General features: G+C 38.5%; 2 protein-coding genes across 14 annotated transcripts in view; one reads left to right on the top strand and one right to left on the bottom strand.

The window, feature by feature from the left end:
- Positions 1-15472, bottom strand: part of LOC134217609 (prominin-like protein) — a 173759-nt gene that overhangs the window by 94009 nt on the left and 64278 nt on the right. Inside the window, exon 1 of one of the 11 annotated variants that reach the window (XM_062696402.1) lies at positions 3314-3445. The exons of the other annotated variants lie outside the window; for them this stretch is intronic. The gene's annotated coding sequence lies outside the window, so the exon portion shown is untranslated. Of the gene's footprint in view, positions 1-3313; positions 3446-15472 lie in introns of those variants that run through there. 11 annotated transcript variants of the gene reach the window in all.
- On the top strand, positions 9-1611 carry LOC134213997 (uncharacterized). 3 transcript variants are annotated; one of them, XM_062693447.1, is made up of 3 exons: positions 16-584; positions 686-1468; positions 1531-1611. In XM_062693447.1, exons 2-3 carry the CDS (start codon positions 905-907, stop codon positions 1546-1548), a joined length of 582 nt encoding a protein of 193 aa, XP_062549431.1. In that variant the 5' UTR covers positions 16-584; positions 686-904; the 3' UTR covers positions 1549-1611. The 3 variants fall into 3 exon arrangements, with proteins under 3 accessions (XP_062549429.1, XP_062549431.1, XP_062549430.1); XM_062693446.1 differs by having other exon boundaries at positions 679-1468; XM_062693445.1 differs by lacking the exon at positions 1531-1611 and having other exon boundaries at positions 9-584; positions 679-889.

Here is a 15472-nt window from a genome sequence, read left to right as displayed (position 1 = left end):
AGTGATCCTTGACTTTATTTGATTTGTCATTCGTCGCTTGATTTTTTTTTGGACCTGATCAAACTTAAATTTCAGTCAGAGTAAAATGCCAACAACTTTTATTCCCCACGCCAATTTGATCACTTCGGAAAGTACCGAATCCACGGAACCGCCCTATCCCACCATCGAAACCATTAGACCAACTCCGCACACGGATGCTCCGGATCATCAACGAATGCTGCAAGAAATGACATTTCATGCGATTCATTCACGGTTACTGGAGATTGATCTCAAGATGAGCCGATTAGAGTCGAACTTTTGCGAGGCATTCTCTCGGATAGAGGCCAATGTTGCCAAATGCTATAGGGCCATTACTTCGGTGAATGAATCCATAGACCGGTTGAACAGAACTGGACTATACGCAGTTGGGTCACAACCCCGAGATGTAGTGATGAATCAATGGATCCGCGGCGCAACGAATCAAGTGGAAACCGCGTCTTTATCGGAACACATTTTGAATAGCCCGACGACCTCATACACTAACGGCTATATGAATCGCCGACGTACTGGCGTTCTGAATCGCCTCAAGAATCAGGTCAAAAGCGGTAAGAATGAGAAAGTTAATTCTAATTGATTTTTTAAATATCAAATTGTTGCTTTCATCTTTCATGTCCTTGCTCTTTAAATATTTCCAATTAGCTTTCAGTGTCCCGTGCGTTGTGACGCCCACCTTGGTAATTTATCCCAATTCAACCCAAACATCAGCTCCGTCCCTGGGTACCATGGCGAACCAACAACAACAACCACAACAGCCATAATATCCAAGTAGGCTGTTAATGCAACATTCGTAACATTTTTGGGAACTTTTCTAATCAGACGCTAAATTTGAAGTCTCCGCAAAACTTTAATAACTGGAAATTCAAAAATGTCCGTGAAAGAAATTTACTTCAACAAAAACGCCAATTTTAATGAATCGGTTGTCGAATTAACCGAATTGGCACCGAAGAAAGTCGTCCCATTGACGGAGGAGCTTCTCCACGAGAAACATTGTACCATTTCGGAGGACGTCCAGCAGCAGCTAATATCCTTCGAGCAGCGCCTGCTCAACGTAGAAGCGAGGATAGATCGCTTGCACGATATATGCGAAGAATGCGTCCAAAGCATCCAGGTGGAATGCGGGTCAGAGCTGGCGAGTGTCGTGAGTTCCGTTCAACAACCATCAGAAACGGAAGAGGTTCAGGAACGTCAAATAATGAAGTATATTGCCAAAAAGGAAGACACTGCTGGTTCGAGTGTGTCGCTGAACGAGCAGTACGAACGAGAGAAGTCCCTGGAAAGAGTACGGGAGGCCAATATTCACCGAATGCGACGCAACAAACAGTATCGCGATTTGCTGCTGAATGGGGTCAGCTTGAATCCGTGCAGCTGCAAGCGATTTCACGAAGAACTACCAACGAGTTGTTCGAGAGATGCCCCTGACGTGGAGAAGGTATTTATTCAGTAATCGTTAAATTGATTGATAGCTTTTGCAATGCGTGGGATTACTTTCAGATCTGTAAGTTCAAATGAAAAGCGAACGATCAAAATCCGAGGAATTTTCGCACTGGCAATAAAACCTTTCGTGTCCAATCACGAATATTTACTCGTTTTTCAATTCTTCACATCACACACAACGGTCGGTGTTCAGTCCGAAGGTTGGCAGCTTAGAAGGGAGTTTGTGATCTTACTCTGATTGGTGGTGGCGACTGGCAAAGGCAAGCATTGTTGCCTTTCCGTGCAGCTGCAGAATATCTTTATGCATTCGGTCGGTGATGACTGGGCAAGGATTGGGAAAACAAAACACACTCGATAAATGCCACTACAGCGATCGGTGAACGGTTTCTATCCAATGTGAGTAACACGAGCCAACTGTGCCGGCAGTTGGAGTTTGCATTGAGTCTGAGTGAGCCCTACGGATTATGCGTTCACGAGGCGGGAGCTCTACAACAATATGAGTACAATTTTGCTTGTTGGTTTAGCATACCGATGTTGATGGGAAATATGTGGTACAGCTGGATCTTTATTTTGAGATTAAGCAATGGCACACAAAGAAATTCCTATAATTTTAAAGTCATATAGGGTTAAATGCTATTGCACAGGCTAAAATACACGGCTTGTGCAAATAACCTTTGTATCTTTATTGGCTGGCTCACCTCTGGTAATCAAATAACCTTTTATCCTAACTTAAATCAATCAATCGACTATTGCAAGATTCAGTGCCTGTTTTTTTCCAAATCAGTCAAATAAGTTGAATTTATTCTTTGAGTAGAGTGTGGTTACAGTAAATATAAATATGAGCAAGCAGAAATATGCACTTAGATGAAAATTATGACTCAATAATTCCAGTTAAATCCAATTTTGAAACAACTTTTCTTTAATCATGTTTTGTTGTATAACCAAATACATCAACACTTAGCTAAGAAGGACCACAGATTTTCAAAATCACACTCTATATTGAATTACCTATACTAGAGGGTACTAGACACCAAAGATGAATCACAAGAAGCACAACTAGGCCGACAGTCATACAGCCGCAGCAAAACAGGTTTCGTTTCTCTGCGAAAGAGAGCAACCACCTCACAAGTTTCACCATCATCAAAATCCCATGTGCTAATGATCTGATCCGACGACGGCATGTCAGGGAAAAGAACAAGACCACAATTCGCTTGATCGTGCGCGCTATGTTGGTTCAAGTGAGGCAGCAATTTGGGGTCTCGGGTATGAGTCACCACTCTTCGTCTGCACACAAGACGCCAACTAAGCCACTGAGGTTGATCCCAATCAGCGTGCAATCGCGCCAAAAGCAACGCCGAAAGTTGAAAAAGCAAACCCGAAATTAAAAATACCGTCTACTCATGTGATACAATTACCCACTAACCATCGAACGATCGTAGACGATAGTCAGATAATTCGACGCAACAGAGTAGAAACTGGTTCCTTTTTTGTGTCTATTTTGCTTTTCTGGTAGGGTTTTCTGCTCATTATGGGGTTTCCGCAATCAAAATCCATGAATTTTTGAGGTAGAAGCAAACTCACTATCGAGATGAAGTTCTAACTTTTTTTTATTTCGAATCCACGTTATTTCACACACTTCAACAACACCGATTTAATTCACGTGTTGAACAATCATTTTCGTTATTTCACAGCAGAAATAGTAAAATATCAAGTATTTGTTTATATTGAGTGTACACTCTTATTCGTTCAAACAGCTCGTTGTAAGTGGACGTGATGTTAATTTCATTGATGACCAACACTACGAGTTCCTCTTGTTAAGAAAAATTACTTTTATACTAACTTTAATACTAGCTGCGTGCTATTATCAATCCCCATTCACGTCCGGGTCAGTACTGAACCGTTTTGTTTCTGAATGTTTAAGCAGAACAACCTTATCAGCAGCTATTTGAAGATAGCGATGCAAATCCTGTGTTTCCCGATACGATTGAAGTACCTCAACCACAGTACAATTAAATTAAAATTCCACTCAACAAATGATGACTCAAATCGGTTGAGCAGGTACCTGCCCACACCGGAGAAATCCCATTCAAAGAGTCATAAAAATTAATGTCTTTTGCTTGGTAGGTAAAAACATCCACTAGAATGTGAAAGGTTTTCATCATATAAACAAAACCGATTTGAGTGTACTCTTCACTGGGGGCATGGAACACGAGTTGTTTACAACTTACACAAGTTAACTGCACCATCAACGTGGTAGCATGGAAGGTCGTTCGATTGGACTTGGTTCGTTTGAATCTATTTTGATGCGCTGCTGCTGCTGCTGCGCCATGAAGGAGGAAGCAGAGAGAAGACTCAATCAGGGAATTTCCTCTGGGTTATATTGCTTCCATGTTACGTTATTATGGTGCGCTCCGTCTACCTTACGTTGGTTGATGGCGTGACACAACACGGCCGCAGGGGGAGACTATTGGAGCAACAGGAAGTAGGGTGAAACGAGTGCAGGTATGTTGTTGATTGATTATAATCTCAGCTACACGAGACCCAAAATTATTACGTACCCAACATACATAAGTCTGTCGATACTTCCAGTTTTGAGTAACTTCAATCAGTCAGGCAAAACCAAGCAGATATGGTGAAGATGTTAAACGTTGTCATTCCTATATCAGAAAATATAACTGTGGTAAGGCAAACTTAAACTATCACAAATTCGGGAGATTTTTAATGTAATCTTCAGGAAATCACAGCACAGCGTTGGTACTGAACGATTTTTTTTTTCTGAGAATGTGTTGCGCATTCATTTTGACTGCCACCAACATCAAGGATAATTGGTAGCAACTTAAGCGTAACGGATCAATGTGATTCTTCAAGATCTAGACTAGTTTTATTGAAAAAAAAATAGGCCAGATCGATAGCATTACATCAGTCCATGACTTCAGGGTTTCCATGGGGGATTATAAGAGCTATGGAGGCACCAAAATCTACAGCAAATGTAACAATAACCAGCAAGAAATCGCTAGTAGAAGCTGCCTAGCCCACGTAGCAGAGATTAATTTACCATTGAAATCGACCAGAACATCACCTACAGTATGGTCCATAAAAAAATGCGAAAATATTTTTTAACTTATGTTTTTGTACATTAAAGGGTTATTTCTACTATTCATATATATGTAGGTAAGCAAACGTATCATGAAAAAAACATTTGTATCTAGTGAATGTATTAATGAAATAAATTGTTACTATGTAACATAGTCTCTCAGCTATGTAACTACGTAACTATAATTTTGATATTTTCGCATTTTTTTATGGACCATACTGTACTCAGAGCCAAGGAGACTTCTACAGTTCAAGAAAAAAAAGATAAGGATCATACGCTGATTTTGACCAATAGCTATTTATCCTTAGGTAGAGGACCTCTTAGAGTTGGGGGTCATATTTGGAGCGTGGGATCCGTTTCATCAAATTGTGGGGCAGGATTATTGTGTCCTTATTTGCCAAATCGGCGTAGAGGCTATTGAGTTTTTGCTGCAGAGCATTTAGGGGTAATTAACCTAAAAACAGGTCTCCAGATTTGTCCTACACAGTTGGCAAAAAAAATTTTCACAATTTTCAAAAATTAAATTAAATTCTTTCAGTGAGTACAATTAATAGATGTATGTTTGAGTTTTCTATATGTCACTTTGATCTGCCTCCATTGGCGCTGAAGTATAACTTGAGGGGGAATTTGATCGCCAGTCATCCGTCTCAATCGAAAATAGAAGAAGGGCAAAAAATATATTACCAGAAGGTTACCCGGAAAGGATAAAAACCCTAGAATTTTACCATGCAGCTCGTAACGCATATCACACTTTCTGCAGGCTGGAAGCATAGCTACGTAGTCCCCATCCCCTAAGGCACCGATTACGCTAACGAAGTCGTCTCAATTGCCTTATCTAGCTGTGTGGTAAAGGCGATGGATAGGATGGCCAACCGCAGGCTGATTGGTCACCTGATAGCGAATAAAGCTTCCCTTGGTCAGACTCAGGATGATGCCGTGAAAAACCGGTAAACATGGGTATCTTAAGAAAGGCGGAAACACGAAAAGCGGAATACAAAAGGCAGAACACGAAAGGCGGTAAAATCACCATAATAAAAGTTAAAAAACGAAAGGCGGAATTACAAAAAAGCAGAATAGCATTGGGTTGTTTTTACTCAGGCGGACATTTTGAATCACCAGATCAAACGGCACGCCTTTCTGAAGCTAAGAAACCGTACACTTAATAACCCTGGAAGTGCTCAATGGATATTAGGCTACGAGTTTGCTAATGTTTCTGTTGTGAGATGGGTTTCCAATACATACTCCATTCGATTTTGGAAACATGTTCGGTAAATATATGTTGCCAAAATCAAATGATTTTGTCTTTTTTATGATACTTTACATTTTATCACTTGTTGTGCCACACTTTTGTGATACATTGACACTTTTTTACGCGGATTTAGAAATCCAGAAATTTTTTTTAAACAAATTTATTATGCGATTTTTTTACGTAATATTTTTAGGCTGGTTCTGTTAATTTTTCTCAAACAGATTTTTTTTCCAAACAAAAAATAAGTTTTACGTGGTTTATAAACGGGAAAATGGTAAATGCATCATGAGACAATCATGATTATCCTTAAACAATTGAAAAATGCTCCTTAAAAAAACTGATCATTTTTCCTTAAATTATTGAACAAATTACCTTGAAATATATAAAATGCTCCGTAAACATTTGAAAATGCTCCTTAGAAAAACAAAGATTTGCTATTTAACTAATGATAATTGCGCAGTATATTGATATAAGAATTATTTTGAAATAGTTGAAAAAGTACCTTGAAATTGGCTGTCATAAAGTAGAATCTTATGCACCATTGTATAACCCCTGGAGTATGAAGCTGATTCTTTTGCTTGGTAACGCTATTCAACAGAAAAATGCTCCGAAAACTAAAGAAAATGCTCCCTAAAAAGAAGAAATACTCCTTAAACCAATAAAAAATGCTTCTTAACCTGAGAAAATGCTCCTTAAATTAAAAACAGTGTTCCGTAAAAAAAAAAAATGCTCCATAAACTTATACAAAATGTAATCTCAGCCTACAAGCAATTCAAAGCATTGTTAAAGAAATTGTGCACCAGACTGCTTACAGACAAACAGACGTCCCATACAACTGCACATCGCTTAAACATGCTTGACGATACGAATTTCATTAAAATCACGTTGCATATAATGGTTTATTCATCAATTTCCCTTCATAACCACAAAAGATATCTTAGTTACAAGATAAATATTGTCGCTTCGGTTCCCTTTGTTCTGCTGTCCGAAACATGTTGGGTACCGAACTGTCAAATCGTATGTATTTTTCCTTCATTGACATTTAGCACCCTATCCTCGCCAGCAAAAGATGTCAGACAGCCACGACAGCGACAATGTTTATCTTGTAACTAAAATATATCTTATAACCACCCACGGCTTGAGGAACTCGAAATTGTGCTTTGAATTGCTTGTAGGCTAAGATAACATTTTGTATAAGTTTATGGAGCATTTCATTTTTTTTGCGGTGCACTGTTTTTAGTTTAAGGAGCATTTTCTCAGGTTAAGGAGCATTTTTTTGTTGGTTTAAGGAGTATTTCTTCTTTTTAGGGAGCATTTTCCTTAGTTTTCGGAGCATTTTTCTGTTGAATAGGGTTACCAAGCAATCAGCTTCATACTCCAGGGGTTATACAATGGTGCATAAGATTGTACTTTATGACAGCCAATTTCAAGGTACTTTTTCAAATATTTCCTAATAATTCTTATATCAATATACTGGGCAATTATCATTAGTTAAATAGCAAATCTTTGTTTTTCTAAGGAGCATTTTCAATTGTTTACGGTACATTTTTTTCGTTTCTACGGTACACTTTTCAAATGTTTTCGGAGCATTTTATATATTTCAAGGTAATTTGTTCAATAATTTAAGGAAAAATGATCAGTTTTTTTAAGGAGCATTTCTCAATTGTTTAAGGATAATTTCATCTGTTTTAATGGACAATTTTTGGGCTGCTGTTTATAAACAATACAAAAAAATAGAATAAAAAATGTTGTTGCCAAAATCAAGTGTTTCCAAAATCGAATGGGGTCTGTAGATAGAAAGTAGAGAAATATACAGAGGGGCGTGCTTTTACAGAAGGCATCATATCCGCCATCAACTTAGACCGGGCAAAGCCATTTAAAAATAAAATAGGGGGAAAGACGGCTTTGGCAGGTTTTGTTCTATTATTGGCAGGGGGGTTTTTGTCGACCAAATTTTATGAAATTTGGCCACAATATTCTTTGATATGCAAAGAATGTTTAGGCCAAATTTGAGCCTAGTCAGTCATAAAAAACCCCTGCCAATAATAGAACAAAACCTGCCAAAGCCGTCATTCCCCCTATATCCTCCCTTATCTCAAGCAGACGCCTGCTTAAAACTAACCTGTTGCAATTCCGCCTCTCGTGTTTTCACGTTTTGCAATAACGCCTTATGATATATTCTACCTTTTGTTACAGTGTAAGAAGGTCTGCCTTTTTTCCGCCTTCCGAGTTTCCACTTTTCGTTAGGGTCCTACGTGTGCTTTGGCACTGGGAAATTCCTTGCTGCCCTTGGTCAGATTCTGCATGATGCCGCGAAAAACCGGCTAACATGTAGAGCTTGCATCCCTTGACCTGGCGAAAGTCTACAACAAGCATGGACCAACCAATGGACGAACGACAAACGAGTCAGGTACTAGTAGGAAACTATAATAGGTCCAAAGTAGTACAGGAAGAAATTGGCGTATCGCAATAACCCGCAGCACAATAAGAAAGCTGCAGTACAAACAGTTTCTAGTTGGGCCCGGGATGTAGGTTTAGAAATTGCAGCAGAAATTGTGCTAGGTTTGAAATTCAAGATTCGAGGCATATACCACCGTGTGAACCCATCAAAGTCCGTAAATGCAGTGACGATTAACCAGCACCCAACATTTCGACTTAACAAGTCTTCTTCCACAAGTACCAAACTGTGCCGTTTCCCAATAGGAACCATAGGACGGGCCTCGGCATTCGGAGCAGGTTTCTGGGCGAACCCGCTGCATATAAGAATGTGCCAAGAACCTGTCCAAAGCCCTCTGTACTGCCATGGGGCGAATTTGCGTATGACGGCAGTGTAGTAGTTAGTGGTCCCCAGTGCGGACACCTTTTCACACCAGAACTGGGAAATACGCCTCGGCATAGGAAGAAGAGGAGGGAAAAGGGGCAAATCATCCTTTTGCAAGCTACTCCAACTAGACTACATAGGGACCCAATATCCCCATGCAAGCCTTATGAACCAAATCTACGTGGGATGCAAAATTCTCAAATAAAAGAGCTGACTGCGCCCCAACTGGGAGTAAAGTCCTACCATCGGAAGCAAAAAGGCAACAACCCTAATCAATCAAATACATAATCGAAAAACAAGTTGAAATGAAAAATTGTTTTTATTTTCACAGATGCAGTGTACAATTCTTAGCGCGTGATTTTATAAATGATTTTCCATTGAACGATAAAGCAGGATGAAGCTTTAGAAGCGTTATAGCAAACAAATTGGATGTGTGCTTTTTTGCACACGCTGAAGTAGTGCCATCTGCATGTCGTAATGTTGCAACTTTTAGAAAAGATAGCTGGCAGCAACTATTTTGATGTAAATCATTTCAATACTGCACCCAACCTGCGAATAACAGATTTTAATAAAGTTCTGCATAAGAACCTAACGGAAATTTTATAGAATTTTGGCATATACGATTTCGATTTTATATACGATTTTAATACAACCATTGTAATATCTTACAATTTTGTAGTATTTAAATACAATATCTGTATAAAAAGCTTACATTTCTTGTACTAAATTGTATATGCCAAGATTCTATACAATAATTGCAAGATTTGTTTTTTGGGTATATCTATTGTGCATGCCACATAAGATACAATGAAAGACACGAAGGAGCTTTCAAATAATAGCTTTGAAAACGTTAGTAGAACACATAAACGAAGCGAAACTCTTTATCCAAAATATTAAAAAAATTGGGATGCAGGACTCTTTAAGGAATACTTGAAAACACTTTCAAGGAAATTCCAAACTCGATTCAAAACTAAAATCCCATCACTTAGAGAAGTTTGTTTCTAGTGCATTAGATATTGAGAAAAAACTTTAGTGGAATTTTCTTAGCGTATTTGTTTTGATAAAAATCGTATTCTGGCCAGCCCTTTTGATTCCGCGAAAAAAAATCCACAAAAAATCTAAGAAACCCAGCAGGTCTTTAAAAAGCGGTGGAAATTAGGGTAGAATTGTTATAAAATATTAAAAGTTTAGTACAATTCCATTTAATTCCACCACGATGAAGAAATCTTTCATTTTGTATTTTTCTGAGAATTTGCAACAGAGAATTCCATTTTTGATGTTCTTTAAGGTATCATCTAGCATTTGACAAACAACCTACCAAGATTTTATTTTCTGGGAAATCTTCAGAGAAATCTATCAAAAGTTTCTAAGGAAATCTCATTAAAAGTGGATTCAAATGAAAAAAAAATCAATAAACTTTCTCCATGATGTTCTCTAAAGTATGCACCAGGAACTTTTCTAGAAATATTGATGGCTGCGAGGATATTGTTTGGCTGTGACGTTCAAGTACAACTTTGACAAGTTCAAAAAACATGTTACAAGAATGAATGAATGTGTTACTTTTATATATTTACTATTCAAATTCAGCGAAAGAATTAAAGTTATGCAATAAATATTATTTCGTAATAAAGTAACTCAAGAGACGAGAGTTTAGTTTGGTCTGCAGCTCAGGGCGTGAAGATTACGAAAGCCCGCTCGTCATGATCATTTATTTGTCTTTCATTTACTGTATACAAAAGAAGATTCACAGTTTATCTATTTATCAGATCGCTACCCCTGTAGCTTATCGTTTAAGTGCGGTATTCTCAACATAACTAATCGTCAATAATTACTATTTTATTTACGAGTTTGCCTTTCATTACCTATTCTCAGTTTGGACACACTTTACATAATTAGTTTCGTGAATGTCGACCAATCTTTACACAAGCTGACCGGCTTGTCGGATTTGTTTTACTAACCCATGTATTCATCGTGAACTACTCCACATATTCCTACACGGCTGCCAAAGAACGAAAGCGCTTCACCCGGTTCAGTACGAGTCAGGCCAATGACTCTCCCTCCATTCCACGTACATCATCAACGGGAGTGCAGGCTGAATCAGTATGCGCAATTAAACCTACAACCTACGATACGATATACGTGCATAAAATGCATAATGATAGCGTCTGGTTGCTGCTTTTTTTTATTTTGCATTTCCGTTTGGCCGCTCCGAAAGAGGGAACCGGGTCGACCAGATTCGAAGATTGCCCACCGTCCGTTCCTTATTGAATTAACATGACGGAACTGCTCGCTTTTCGAGTATGCTCTGGCTCTGGTGAAAAATCATTTTAATTGAAGCAAATTGATAAAGTGTTGGGTGAGAAACTTCGGTGTTTCAGACTTACTACACTGTCTCATTGATGATAATTGCAGCTTTTACAGCTAGAAAAACGTAAATCATCTCAATGAGTATAAATTTTTCAATTTAAGTCGACACACGGTCCAAAAAACAGCGGCCCCTCGATAATCTTACAATTTGAAAGCAAAACCAATGGATTGCCGTGCTGCTTATCCCATTAGTACCATTTGCAACCTCTGCGAATATGTCAAACAGTCAGTGGTAGAAACACCATAGTCAATACCGAATCGAATGGGCTTGAACGTACCTCGGTGAATGCTGGCTATGAAAAGACCTTAGCTTGGGTAAGATGGGGAGAAAGCTTTGCGCTCCCTTTTGGCCCCGAGTGCAACGATGCAGGTGGTGCTGTGGTGTAAAGCCCTCTTTGGTCTTTAGCTTCGAACGAGTGAAGGTGAAAGGAACGTGTTTAACGAATTAGAAACTGTCCCCGAGGTGTTGTGATAAACGCCGTCGGCCATAAAGAGATTCGAAAGTTCATCGTTGGCTATGTTAAAGTGCTCTTCAGCCGATGGGGTCGACGATTTTTGAATATCATTAGTCCGGCAGTAAAGCGTTTTATAGTTCCAATGTTTTGTGCCAAATAAACAAACCCACGAGAAGCTGTATCAATTTACATAACAAAAAGCACTAAACATAAATCTAAAGATGGCATGGAACAATTGCATTTTTGGTCTCCCGTTTGAGGCTATTTCATTCTTTCATTCAAAGCTGGTAGAAATGATGGCGTGTTCAGTCGGGGTTATAATAATAATGCCTGTCAAGGCCGTCATTTCTCATAATTATTCGTTCAACCTTAGAAACCATTATTATGATATGCTGATTTTAGACTCAAAAAAGACACATCACAGCAACAGAAATGCGACCAGATAGTGCCAAAGATGCTGTTGTTCGTTTCGGATCAACAAAAACATCGATAAACAACTGCGATGGACGATGATCAATGTTACGAGAATGAGAGAAAATGAAACCCGCTCGCTGAATGTGCATCGTTCCAAGTTCTCCAAGTAGGTCAACAAGCAAAAGGCTACATATAAGATGAGATGCCCCACGAAGAACGCGCCTTTGTCTGTTTTTTTTTCTTCTGACCAGAAAACAGTAAGACACACAAGACGTGGTAAAGACATTAGCCGCCAGGAACAAAATCGGTTCAAGCTATCAGCAAATATTGAAAAAAGAAGAAAAATTTGATGGGATTAAGTTAATGTGAAAGAAAAATCCAATTTTTGACACTGGAGAAGAGGAACCTCAATAATCAAATACCAGAAAAAATATTTTAAGCTCTGTTTAGTGGAATGTATTCAACCGTCTAAGACGAGTTTAGTAGGGTAAATCACTACTTGGGCCTATGGACCCAGTTCCCGGCTCACTGCACAGAAAAATAATGATTTAAACTGTTTGGAAGTCGTAGGTTTATGGTTGATAATTTTTAAAAAGTCTCCCATTTATTTTTCACAATACTCAATATTTTTCTATCACTTGTTTTACTCCTAATTGATTCAATTGTAGAAAATAAAAATGTAGAATTCAAAATTTCACTCTCCGATGCCACACCACTGAGCCGGAGTGATTCTTTCCACTTTTACAAAACGGTATTATCGAATAAACACCTACCTGAAAATCGTCACAGTGCTCGATACAACCATTGCATGAAGCTGTTAATCAGCACACCATAATTCTAAACACCCGCACTTCAATTATTCTTATTTGTTCGTTTCACTAGAACTTATTTAAACATACTAGAATACATTTTAAAATGTATTCACAAACCGAACAAAAATTCACCTCGGCCCAAGAACTTCTAGCCGCACCGTGCTGCCAAAAGGCCAGGATTATACAAATGACATCGTTAATAGGAAAATTGTCTAATATGTTGACGTTATTTATTTATAGTTCTCTCGATTTTAAAAGGTGAAATAAATATTGTTTTAAAGTATTTGGAAGAAATTTGGATGAGTTTATATATCTTCGCAACCAAATAAAAATGATTATGAATAATACCATCTGGCATCTTGTTGTCGTGGAACGTGCATATTTTTGTTTACATCGCATTTTCTACCGTCCCGAGAGAGAATGAGAGTAAAATGTTGAGAGATTGAGTGAAATTTTGCTTAGGCCAGAACTGGTTTTTGTATGCCGGATTGGGAATCGCTATGACTGAAATGAGTGCTGCACCTCGTTAATTTAAATCAAATAAACGATATTTAGCACGAATAGCTATTTTTAAGCAGAAGTGAACCCAATGCAGTATTATACAGCCTACAAATTTCAGAAAAAGTTGATTCCTGTCATAAATATCAATTAAATAATGCAGTCGTACGCATGTAAGGCCGGGAATGGGGTAAGAAACCCTACTTTCTATTTATTTCCACTTTTGTTATCTTTGCAGATACGTATTTCGACCTCAACTGTGAGGTCGTCTTCAGTGTCTCGTACTTGACTCGACTCGAGTTGAGGTTGAAATACGTATCTGCAAAGAACAAAACTTAATGGAGTTAAATGGAAAGTACTAAACTCGTCTTAGACGATCAAATACTAGCAAATCAAAAATAAATTATTTTTTCTTCGTTTCGAAGGTATTATTTAATACTTAGTTACTGCTGCTGCTATTTGTTTTTGTGTAGTATCAATAATTAAAAATCAATGATTATTTATGTTGCTGTATATGATATACAGGAGGAGCTGTGGCCCATCAAGTTATATTATAATATTGTAATTAATGTTACGATTGTACTTTTTAGTACTACCTTTTTGCTGAACTGTTCCGATATCAGTCAATCACTGTCATTTGTAGGAAGGTTAATAAAAATCAGAAACAAATAAAAAGTTAACGTTTGGAATAATAACTCACTAAGAATAGGGACTTTACATGTGTCTCCATTTTTTTCCACGGATTTTATTATATTTATATATTTATTGGATGTCACATAGCGAGGACTTTACATGTGCCTCCATTTAGGAAAATATGGTTATCTCCTACCGATCAGAGTATGACGGATTTTATTATATTTATATATTTATTGGATGTCACATAGCGAATCGAAAGTTTAAAATTTTAACAGAGTTCGTAGGGCAATACCAGGCGGGATTCAAGAAAAAAAAATCTGATTACCGAGGCTTCAAGGTTCGCGACATGGCTATAATTTTTGAAGAGTGCAAAAAGATGTACACACAAGCATCCACACCTTTTAAGGACGGAGAAGCTGCACCAATGTCCGCAGGTATTTAGCAAACTCATCCGTCAACATCTCTACCGGAAACACATGGTGGATCCCGACAGTTACCGTGTCAACGAACAGCAGGAGATTCGAAACTTGGTTGATGGCGAAACATAGAAAATTCCTAGGTTTTCTGCAACTGAAGGTAATTCGCCACAAGATGATCAAGAAAGAGCTGCAGGAAAAGTTCTTTCATCGTGTCAACGGTATCTTGAAGAGCTTCCTGTCGGCCGGCAACAAGATGAAGGCAACACACACGTTTTCCTTACCCTTGTTGAAAAACAGTTTTGGGGTGGTAAAGTGACTGACATGACTGACTTGGAGACGTTAGAACGAGTAATACTACTGGCGTTCATCAAGCATTATTGCATGTGCCATCCAGAATCGTTCATTAAGTGTCCCCCTGCCACGTGCCACGTGGAGATAGAGGCGTCACCGATATACAAACAGCAGTTTCGAAAATACTTCTTGGAGAGCTGCTATCACGCTATTGTGAAGCTGACCCTACATCTGGCGTATGAAGACGATCAGCTGAATTGCAACATCAAAGCTGTTGACGAGATAATCTCATCGTGGAAGCAGAAGGAGTTGCATGGGACTCATCCCTATCGAAGAAGCTGGAATATATCGACAAAGCGCTGTCGAATACGTGGCTGGTGCGGGGTGAGCTCTTCTCAGAAACAGAAAGATTCATGGTCGCCATGGACCGAGTAATTATGACGTAGAACTATCGGCACTATATCTTCTTCTTCTATATACATAAAAATGAATTTCTGTCTGTCTGAACCTTATAGACTCGGAAACTACTGAACCGATCGACGTGAAAATTTGTATGCAGAGGTTTTCGGAGCCGAGGAAGGTTCTCTTTGGAAAGGGGTGCTCCCATACAAATGAAGCATAAATTTCTGCATAACTCGAGAACTAATCAGAGAATAAATTAATTTTAGGCGAAATAAAGTTCGTCGGGTCTGCTAGTATTGCATAAAAACTTGAAGGACCCCGTAGCAGAAACAATCAAGCATATCGTATCCGGGTGTTCAGCTTTAGCTGATTAAGCCTATCTCGATCGCCAAGATTATGCACCAAGAGCTTGCTTTGAAGCAAAATTGTTATCTTATTCAGTTATCTACGACAAAAGGGTGCAACGAATAACACTCATTGACAATACTGTTCCGCTGAACCAGCGGTTCTCAACCTTTTTTTTATAGGTATCACTTCGAGT

This window comes from Armigeres subalbatus, chromosome 2 (assembly GCF_024139115.2).
Source record: "Armigeres subalbatus isolate Guangzhou_Male chromosome 2, GZ_Asu_2, whole genome shotgun sequence".
Lineage (NCBI taxonomy): Eukaryota > Metazoa > Arthropoda > Insecta > Diptera > Culicidae > Armigeres > Armigeres subalbatus.
Note: the sequence above shows the minus strand (reverse complement) of the source record. Positions and strands in the feature narration are given on the sequence as shown.